This window comes from Staurois parvus, unplaced genomic scaffold (genome assembly GCF_062004578.1).
Source record: "Staurois parvus isolate SC_StPar_1 unplaced genomic scaffold, SC_StPar_1.0 ptg001207l, whole genome shotgun sequence".
In the NCBI taxonomy this organism is placed as follows: domain Eukaryota; kingdom Metazoa; phylum Chordata; class Amphibia; order Anura; family Ranidae; genus Staurois; species Staurois parvus.
Genome location: NW_028319003.1, coordinates 666,424 through 677,659, shown reverse-complemented (window position 1 = coordinate 677,659; position 11,236 = coordinate 666,424). Strand labels below are relative to the sequence as shown.

Sequence of the window (11,236 nt, the reverse complement as noted above, 5' to 3'; positions counted from 1 at the left end):
TGTTGTATGGTGTTGTATGGTGTCTGTATGGTGATGTATGGTGTCCATATGGTGTTGTATGATGTTATATGGTGCTGTGTGGTGTCTGTATGGTGTTGTATGATGTTGTATGGTGTTGTATGGTGATGTATGGTGTCCATATGGTGTTGTATGGTGTCTGTATGGTGTTGTGTGGTGTCCATATGGTGTTCTGTATGGTGTCTGTATGGTGATGTATGGTGTCCATATGGTGTTGTATGATGTTGTATGGTGTTGTATGGTGATGTATGGTGTCCATATGGTGTTGTATGGTGTCTGTATGGTGTTGTATGATGTTGTATGGTGCTGTGTGGTGTCTGTATGGTGTTTTATGATGTTGTATGGTGTTGTATGGTGTCTGTATGGTGATGTGTGGTGTCCATATGGTGTTTTATGATGTTGTATGGTGCTGTGTGGTGTCTGTATGGTGTTTTATGATGTTGTATGGTGTTGTATGGTGTTGTATGGTGATGTGTGGTGTCCATATGGTGTTTTATGATGTTGTATGGTGCTGTGTGGTGTCTGTATGGTGTTGTATGATGTTGTATGGTGTTGTATGGTGTCTGTATGGTGATGTATGGTGTCCATATGGTGTTGTATGATGTTGTATGGTGCTGTGTGGTGTCTGTATGGTGTTGTATGATGTTGTATGGTGTTGTATGGTGATGTATGGTGTCCATATGGTGTTGTATGGTGTCTGTATGGTGTTGTGTGGTGTCCATATGGTGTTCTGTATGGTGTCTGTATGGTGCTGTGTGGTGTCCATATGGTGTTGTATTATTATTATTATTATACAGTATTTATAATATCATGTCATGTCCATATGGTGTTGTGTCATGTCCATATGGTGTTGTATGATGTCCGTATGGTGTTGTGTGGTGTTCGTATGATGCTGTGTGGTGTCCATATGGTGTTGTATGGTGTCCATATGGTGTTCTGTGGTGTCCATATGATGCTGTGTGGTGTCCATAGTTTGTTGTGTGGTGTTGTATGGTGTCTATAGGGGTGTTGTGTGGTGTCCATATGGTGTTGTATGGTGTTGTATGGTGTCCATATGGTGTTGTATGGTGTCCATATGGTGTCGTGTGGTGTCCATATGATGCTGTGTGGTGTCCATAGTTTGTTGTGTGGTGTTGTATGGTGTCTATAGGGTGTTGTGTGGTGTTGTATGGTGTCTATAGGGTGTTGTGTGGTGTTGTATGGTGTCTATAGGGTGTTGTGTGGTGTTGTATGGTGTCTATAGGGTGTTGTGTGGTGTCTGTAAGATGTTCAATGGTTGCACTGCGCTGCACCCCTCTGTCCCATGCAGGAACCCCCGTCACCTGTATCAGATTCCAGGGGCAGGTTGGCATTGCCGAGGCCTCAGTAGGTATAATGCTGATCTGAGGAAAGTCTTTATAGATAAGCCAGGACATCTTAGTGACACCTCTGAGATTTAGAAGGTGACATGGAGGCAATTACCATCCGTCACCGGGGATGTGTGCAATTAAGAGTCAGTCACCTATAGAAATGTACGCGTCTTATCTTCTTCTTCTAAATAATTGACATTTATCTAAAGCAGCGAAACCGAAAAACTATGCGCCGCCTTATTTAACATGAACCCTTCCTCACTCACTCAGGCCACTGAGGTCTAGATGCCCAGACGACATTTTAGCCATTGTTTTCAGACATGTTTACCGAAGAAAGTCAACCGGGATGAGCAACTTATAGAAAGGAACTCAAGAATCCACCTGAGACGCTCCTATGATCTGATCCTTTGTGTTGTTGGCTTTGACAGTTTAATACCATTTATTAACACCCTCTTATTGGTGGAGGCCAACCTGCTACATCGGGTCCCACACCAGAAGGATATGTCCTTTTCCCCAACAGTGACACCTGTCTTGGCACTGACTATGAAGCTATTCTGGAGGAGATAGCATAGAACACTGATCTTCCATCCCGATCCTTTACACATTACTTTTACATTCAACTCTTCCGTCCCGAGGGCATGGAGGGAAATTGACGTATACTTCATGAAGCCAGGCCTGGCCCATAGCAGAGTTCTGCTACGCGGTGGGCCCCAACCTGGGGTCACTGCCACTAAACAGGTAGACCATACAGCCACCAATCCAACCCTTCGACAGACCCTCTGTCACCAGCCACCACTGTCTCCTCTCCCAAACTGTCTGATTCTCCATCTTTTTGTTACTGTTATACAGACTGCACTGTTATAGGTATTCAGTCATTCCACCTCGATAGCTTGGAACGATGCCTCAGGTAGGTACGGAAGCTCCAATCCATGATAGCCGATTGAGGTACTTTCGGAGCCAGGTAAAACATCTACGTTTTTTTTCCTTTGAGAGCCTCCTGGTGGCAGCTAAGAGGCCAGAGCTCTGTGAAAATTGTCCATGCCCGTGTAACGGGAATTCTTGGCTGAGACAAGATGGTGCAATGCTGAACCTACAGCTACAGAGGTGGTTACAGGTGTCCCTACTCCACTTCTGGGCACCTGCTGCAAAGGGTCCTCCATCACATCCAACACTTGGTCACTGCAATCTGTGGGTATGTGTTGCTCTCCTCAGTCTTCAAAGGCAGATGGCAATAAGAGTGAAGAAGACAGCTCAGGCAAAGGATTGGATCCCACATCTTGGGGTGTTGATTCCTGCACTGCGTTTATGGTGGCAGAGATGCCTACCATCTCTCCCACCACCGTAAAGTCCAGTTCCATGGTAAACTGGACTTGTGCAAGAGTTAGTACTGGTTTGATATGGTTCACATCAGGGTGCAGAGAAGGCTGTTGTTTTAGTGGATCCTTCTTGCACCCACTCAACTCTTTGCATCTTGTATAAATCAGCATGCAGCCTCACCAATCCTTTCTAGGCATAGGTCTCTGAAATCTGCACCACGACATCCAGGCTACCTGTGAAGATGGACACTGAAGCGACTTTGGCATCCCCTTCCTCATTCAAGTCCCAACGTTCCCCTACAAGGTCCATGGCCTCCAATAAAAATGTCTTTCAGCCAGTACACTGCGCCAAAGCATCTACCTTTCTACATACCCTCCAGCATTTTGCCAGATACATGGCAAAGCTTGGCTCTGAAGTGAAAGCTGGTGTAAAGTCCTTCAGGCAATAGAGTTGGGTCCAGCCAGGGAAGTTTCCATGGTAGTTGTTGAAACATGGTGGTGTAGCCTCCGGTTCCCCTCTAACCACATGGAGCCCATAAGACATCCACACCACAACATTTTGTATAGCCGTCCATGTTGCAACAGCCAATCACAAGAGATGACATCATCTGATCATGCATTGGTCATATTGTTGGTCCCACTTTTGGCCATGCTCCTGCTGACATTCTGGACATTCCCTCTCATTACAATGAATCCTCCAATACGGTGTATCCTGCTGACTATGGCAAGTGTTGGTCGGTAGCATGGGGGAACCACATGATACCACTGTTTACTGATTTTTTGAGTGTTGATAACACCATTTAGCGTGTGAGTTAACACCCTCTTTTGGTTGGAGGCCAACCTGCTATACCGGGCCCCACACCAGAAGGATAGTGTCCTTTTTCCCAACACTGGCACCTGTCCCAGCACTGACCACAAAGCTGTTTTGATGGAAACAACTTAGAACGCTGATCTCCCTCCACCATACACACATGACAATTACATTCTACTCTTTTGCACCAAGGGCTTGGAAAGAAACTGCTGTATACTTCGCAAGGCCTCGCACACTCGTGGTCCAGGACCAGTCCATAGGAGAGTTCTGCTATGCAGCGGGCCCCAAACTGAGGTCCCTGCTGCTGGACATGTAGGCCATACAGCCACCAATCCACCCCTCTAACGCAACCTCTGTCATCGGCCACCATCGTCTCTGTCACGTACCTGACCAGAGGCTAAAGTAGAAAGAGGGCTCCCCTTATGGCTGAGTGCAGTGCACCCCTGGAGGTGGAGACAGGAGGAGCAGTTCCCAATGAAGCATGGGTTGCCAGTGGTGTTACCTGATTGGATGGAACCAGTGGGTGCTCCGGATGCAGGAGGAGTTTCTCCAGAGGACTCGTGGATCCTGGAAGATGAGTAGAGTAGTCGGTAGCCAGAGCCAGGGTCAATACAGAACAGCAGACAGAAGCAAGGTCAGGATCAAGCCGAGGTCATATACAGGACAGCAGACAGGAGCGAGGTCAAGATCAAGCCAGGGTCATACACGGAGCAGCAGACAGGAGCAAGGTCAGGATCAAGCCGAGATCATACACAAAGCAGCAGACAGGATCAAGGTCAGGATCAAGCCGAGGTCATACACCGAGCAGCAGACAGAAGCAAGGTCAGGATCAAGCCGAGGTCATATACGGGACAGCAGACAGGAGCGAGGTCAAGATCAAGCCAAGATCACACACAAAGCAGCAGACAGGATCAAGGTCAGGATCAAGCCGAGGTCATACACAGAGCAGTAGACAGGAGCGAGGTCAGGATCAAACCGAGGTCATACACAGAGCAGCAGACAGGAGCGAGGTCAGGATCAAGCCGAGGTCATACACAGAGCAGCAGACAGGAACAAGGTCAGGATCAAGCCGAGGTCATACACAGAGCAGTAGACAGGAGCAAGGTCAGGATCAAGCCGAGGTCATACACAGAGCAGCAGACAGGAGCAAGGTCAGGATCAAGCCGGGGTCATACACAGAGCAGCAGACAGGAGCGAGGTCAGGATCAAGCCGAGGTCATACACAGAGCAGTAGACAGGAGCAAGGTCAGGATCAAGCCGAGGTCATACACAGAGCAGCAGACAGGAGCAAGGTCAGGATCAAGCCGGGATCATACACAGAGCAGCAGACAGGAGCAAGGTCAGGATCAAGCCAGGGTCATACACAGAACATCAGACAGGAGCAAGGTCAGGATCAAGCCGGGGTCATACACAGAGCAGCAGACAGGAGCAAGGTCAGGATCAAACCGGGGTCGTACGCAGAGCAGCAGACAGGAACAAGGTCAGGATCAAGCCGGGTCGTACACAGAGCAGCAGACAGGAGCAAGGTCAGGATCAAGCCGGGATCATACACAGAGCAGCAGACAGGAGCAAGGTCAGGATCAAGCCGGGGTCGTACGCAGAGCAGCAGACAGGAGCAAGGTCAGGATCAAGCCGAGGTCATACACAGAGCAGCAGACAGGAACAAGGTCAGGATCAAGCCGGGATCATACACAGAGCAGCAGACAGGAGCAAGGTCAGGATCAAGCCGGGATCATACACAGAGCAGCAGACAGGAGCAAGGTCAGGATCAAGCCGGGGTCGTACGCAGAGCAGCAGACAGGAACAAGGTCAGGATCAAGCCGGGGTCGTACACAGAGCAGCAGACAGGAGCGAGGTCAGGATCAAGCCGGGGTCATACACAGAGCAGCAGACAGGAGCGAGGTCAGGATCAAGCCGGGATCATACACAGAGCAGCAGACAGGAGCAAGGTCAGGATCAAACCGGGGTCGTACGCAGAGCAGCAGACAGGAGCGAGGTCAGGTTCAAGCCGAGGTCGTACGCAGAGCAGCAGACAGGAGCAAGGTCAGGATCAAGCCGAGGTCATACGCAGAGCAGGAGACAGGAGCGAGGTCAGGATCAAGCCGGGGTCATACACAGAACATCAGACAGGAACAAGGTCAGGATCAAGCCGAGGTCATACACAGAGCAGCAGACAGGAACAAAGTCAGGATCAAGCCGAGGTCATACACAGAGCAGCAGACAGGAGCAAGGTCAGGATCAAGCCGAGGTCATACACAGAGCAGCAGACAGGAGCAAGGTCAGGATCAAGCCGAGGTCATACACAGAGCAGTAGAAAGGATCAAGGTCAGGATCAAGGTCAGGATCAAGCCAAGGTAGAGAGTCAGGAAGAGAGCCAAAGCAAGGTCAGGGTCAAATTTTGAGAGCTTCCCATAGTAGAGGCCTTGAAGAGGCTCTGCAGCTTACGCATGTGTTTGGAAATGTGTGCTAAATAAACCCCTGCTTTCAACGCATACTATTAGACATGGCAATTCGGTTTGTTTGCAGGCTGGTTGGTAAGTTGACCCAGAAATATTTTCTCATTAATTCTTTGACATGCCGCTACTTCCATGTTCTCCATGCTGTGAAGGCCAGTTATAGACCGGGACAGTGGCCATTTTTTGTAATGTTCTGCTTTAACTTTTAGCAAAACTCTTCAGGGTAATGCTGTGGTGTCTTATACCTTTTTAGTCATGTATGAACTTCCATCTACTGGATGGTTCGCTTACTATAGTCCAGGTTCAGGGTTCCACCAAGACCGAGCAAACCATAGAGAAACCCAGTGTCTTCCAACTTCCTCCTCCAGTTGCATTGCCACTGCGGATGGAGACTGTAGACTGCACCTGCCTATATGCTGAGTCTCTCTGACTTGGGACACCCACAGAAAACCTGGGCCTTGTGCTCCAGATAATCAGGTCTACTAAAACTTCTGAATTGATTTCAGACATTTTTTGTTTTTTTTTGTTTATAAATGTGCATTGTTTCAAGACAAACAACATAATGAGTGCGGCTTTGAAAGGAAAAACCTTAAAATAAATCATTTACAAAATCGAAAGAGAAAACCCCTAACAATCTCTTTGATTCAGATCATAATACAATAGTTTGCATACAATGAATCTCATCTTCTGTACAGCATGGAAGGACTGTCTTGTGTTAGGTGTTGATTCTGCTTCCGTTTTGGAGGTTGCTTACTTTTACTTGTATTTTGGTCAGCATGGACTCTTATAAAACATGTAAAATCCACTTTAATGGCAGACCTAATTCTATTCCGAATTTGTTTGGTCCTCACCCCGTACACGATGGGGTTAATCAGAGGTGGCAGCATCAGGTAGACGTTGGCCAACAAGATGTGAATGTGGAGTGGGACATCTTTCCCGAAGCGGTGGACCACCGAGGAAAGGACAACAGGAACGTAGAATGAAAGGATTGCACAAATATGAGCTGCACATGTACTGAGGGCCTTATACCGGGCTTCTGTTGAGGCCAGCCGGAACACAGCCTGAAGAATCAGGATATAGGACCAGATGATGAAGACCAGGTCTAACCCCACAATAACAAGGGCCACCACAAGGCCGTAGATGTTGTTGAAGGTGGTATCAACACATGCCAGCTTCACAACAGCCATGTGCTCACAGTAGGAATGGTGGATGACATTGGCAGAGCAGAAGGGTAGTCTTTTTATAAGGAACGGTAATGGAGCCATTAGTGCTACAGCTCTACTGATGGCCAACAGTCCGATGTTGGTAATGAGAAATGTTGTTAATATTGCATTGTATCTTAAGGGCTGACAAATGGCAATATACCTATCAAAGGACATGGCTAAGAGTAGCGCAGACTCCATTATAGCAAAAGAATGGAGGAAGAACATTTGTGTGAGGCAGGCCTCAAAGTAAATCTTGTGGTTGTTGGACCAAAGGATCCCCAACATCTTGGGCGTGGTGGAGTTGGACAGGACCAGGTCAATAGAAGACAACATACAGAGAAAGAAGTACATGGGTTCATGGAGACTCCGATCTATCCTGATGATGTAAAGAAGAGTCAGATTTCCAATCACAGATATCACGTAGACTATGGTGAAGATGAAGGCGATGTAAAAGTAAGAGCTCTCCAGACCCGGGATGCCTAGTAGGATGAAGTAGGCTGGAAGCTGGTTGGAAGAGTTGGCTTCAGGCATGGCTTATCATCAATTCATGGAAAATTTCTGGTTTCTGTCGCAAAATGAAAAACAATTCATAGTTGTATAATTCTGCATAGGTTTGCATGAAACAAAAAAAAAGAAAAAGTAAACCCAAATTACCTGTGAGGTCTATGGTGCCCCCTCCCAAAAAAAAATCAACCTCTTAGGAATCTCAGATGGACATCTGCACACTAATTATTCGATGACATGAACATCTGTATGTGAGAATTATCCGTTATGTTGTGTTGACTGTTGATTTGTGTGGCCCCGATCCACAACTGGGAGGGGCAGTTGCACTTTCATTGGACTACTGCTGTCCTTGCTTGTGGTAACAGGGAGTCAGGCACAGCTGAAACTGAAGACTGTGATTACAGAATTTGTGTCCCCTGTTGGGTTCACCCACCACACAGAGGAATGTGGACTGCTTGAATCCCTGTTAATGCTAGTGTAGCACCCCCTTAATTAGCTAGGGGGAGCTCAAGTTCGATTGTTAGAAAGGAAGGCTGAGTAGCAGACTTGGTGTGATAGCTAGCAGGGTTCAAATTTGGGTCAGAGCTGAGAGGCTCTGCAGACCAGCCCTCTAGACTTTCCCCCTGCTCTAGGACTTTAGAGAAAGGTCTAGAAGCAGTGGGTGGATCTGAGGAGTGGCTGGTCTGTACCCTTAGAAGATCCTGGCCAATCCACAACAGAAGGCTTGGCAAGGGGCTGGGGCAGCCTTTAAGAGTAACCAGGCCTGCTCAGCAGAGGGAGAGTTCGGGTGGAAAATAAGGAGGTTGTGAGGCTGGAGGCAGGAGTCTGTGAGGGGGCCCAGATAGAGAGAGGCTCACCTACAGGCAGAGGACCTTGAAAGGTTGAAAGCTTTGGACTTCAGTAGCCCCTGAGAGAGGACCACCTGTGAGGCAGGGAAGGAGTGGCCCAGCTGGAAGGCCTGATAGCAGCCACCAACCCATCAGCAACACAGGAGAAGGACTGAGTGAGCAAACCTGCACCCTCTGGGCCAGATAGGGGAAGGAGCACTCTGGTGGGAAACCAGATTAGCAACTACCTGGGACTGTCTTACTATAAAGTGGCAGGACTGGATCCCCTGTTCAGGGATACCCTCTGAGCAGCTGTATTGGGAGAATCTGGAGTCTGGGGTGGTACAACTGGAGATTCTGGCTAGCTCTCCAAGAAGAGGATTTCTGTGTAAAGGCTTGTACATAGTTCAGGAATTTCTCCTCGGTTTCGCAGTTCCATTGGGCATCCCATACATCCCTAACCCTATCCCAGTTCAAAGCCCTTAATCAAACCTCAAAACGAAGCTCAAGGACTGGTTACTGACTCCTGGATGCAAGTCTGTGTGAAAATGCCTGTTACCTGGCTGTGCAGGACTATAGGGGGACCCAAATACTTTGCAATTCTTACAAGGGTGGTGCTACGCTGGGAAAAAAAGAAAGATTGTGGGGAAAGTAATTCCAAACAGGATAAGTTGCTTTATGAACTGAGAAAAAGAAACTGCAGATCCCAGCAGGACTAGATCCCTGGGCAGAGAAGAAAAGGGGGAGGAGCTTATTGTTCTAGGGGCTGAGGAGAAAATGAAGGACATTTGAGGGACTGAGGCTGCCAGCAGACCACACACCACCACGCCTGAAAGGGAGACAGACCACCACAGATGCTGACGAAGCCCACCGCCTGGGGGAAGAACATTGAGGACACTGACCAGTTGTACTGCCAACAGTAAACAGAATATCATGTAGCTGGTGATGGAGGCCAATGGAGAGAGGGCTTCCCTTGCGGCTAAGTTCCGGACTCCCCTGAGAGTGGGACAGCGGGAGTCTGGCCCAAAGTGGCACAGGTCACCTGTAGGAATGCTGGTTGGTGGTCCACTCAGAAGCACAGCTGATGTACGGAGATAGGTCTGCAGACAGGAGGCACCTGTGCGTGGTATGCAAGCCCTTCCGGGATTTGGATGTTCACTGGGTAGTCTGTTCAAGCCAAGGTCCGGTACCAGGTGGGAATCAGAGCAGATGTAGTCAGATGGGATAGCCAAGGTCATACACAGAGGAGAGAGAGTATCCGTAACCCAGGCTGAGGTCAGATCAGGGGTAAAGCAGAGCAGACAGGTCCAGGGGCAAGCCGAGTCGGTAACAGGAAATCACAAGTCAGAATCACAGGAAACAGGAACCAGGAACAGGGCACGGGGAGCTAGAGATCATCCAGCAACTAGAGGAAGTGATGAGCCTCCTTATAAAGGCCGTCTGGCACCAGACTGAGGCTGGTGTGTACTTCTGCGGCCATGCAGAGTACTGGGAGAAATGCCAGATCTTCCAGAACTTCTTCCGTGGACAAGACCCTGACACAGAAGGAGATAACCTGCTACCACAGGAGTTGGTGAGAGGCCGCTGGCCAAATCCCATTACAAGTTAACAAAGAGGAACACTGTTTCCTGCGAGCATTACACAGTCAGTGCTTCAGGGAACATTATTCTGAGGAATCTGACATGAGAGTTGGGCCCCAACGAGTTGGCCAGCAGAAGAGAGAGGGTACATTACAGACTGCTGACTGTTATGGTGGCATAGCTCTCCCGAGTTAGAACTGCCCCAGTATAGGGTTTAGGGTAGCTCTATGCAATTTGTTTGTTTTTACAGTATATTTCTTGATACTATTCACCCTTTGCAGTCTATTTCTCGCTATTCTTTAACCATTTGTTGTCATTACTGTTGCTCATATCTCTTTTGCCACCAGGGTACTGCATAAACATCTGCAATAAATATTCCCCGTTCCAGCCAGGTGTGTCAGGGTGCTTGGTGCTGTTTGCAGAGTCATGGGCACAGAAACATGGGGACCCGAGAAACAATGGCTCCTTCAGGGGTAAGACCTTCACTTACTACCCATAGATCTGTTTCTAGAACCTTCTAAAGGCGATATGTGATTTTTGGGGAATAGGGTGAGGAGTCAGGCTGAAGGCTAAGGACTAGGTTGAGGTGAAGTGAAATAGACTGTTTATAACTACAAGTGTGTTGGATGGAGGATATCAGACAGGCCACAAGGTGTTGAACTAAAGGATCCCCAACATCTTGGGCATGGTGGAATTAGTCAGGGCCACGGTACTGTATGCAGCACTTAGGAGTTGCTGAAGATTTGGGTCCCCCTATAGTCCTGCACAGTCAGGCAGACTTCCATTCAGAGTTCCATTTTATGTTTTATTAAGCGGTGTTGAGCTTGGATGGGGGTGAGGGGTGTATGGGATGCCCAACGGAACTGCAAAGCCGAGGACAAACTCCTTAGCAACTATATACACGTCTTTACACAGCAGGAACTTTTCTTGGAAAGCTCTCCAGCCTCCTGGTGCACCCAGTGGTGTATTCAGGTTTCGTGCTGCCCTAGGCAACACAATTGCCCCCCCACAGAGAGACCCTGACACCGACCAACACCCCCCTCCCCCATGAAAAGAGCCTAACATTGACCAACAACACCCCAGCCCCCCACCTAAGAGAGCCTTCCACTACCACCTCCCCCCCATACACTGGCAACCCCACCTTGGCAAGAGAGAAGACACCCACCTTCA

At 48.6% G+C, this 11,236-nt stretch overlaps 1 protein-coding gene across 1 annotated transcript; it reads right to left on the bottom strand.

The window, feature by feature from the left end:
• Window positions 1-6,530: 6,530 nt before the first annotated feature.
• On the bottom strand, window positions 6,531-7,686 carry LOC149438204 (olfactory receptor 52K1-like). Its single transcript, XM_089660158.1, has one exon. The coding sequence runs from the start codon at window positions 7,684-7,686 to the stop codon at window positions 6,631-6,633; it is 1,056 nt and encodes a 351-aa protein (XP_089516284.1). The 3' UTR covers window positions 6,531-6,630.
• Between the last annotated feature and the right edge of the window lie 3,550 nt (window positions 7,687-11,236).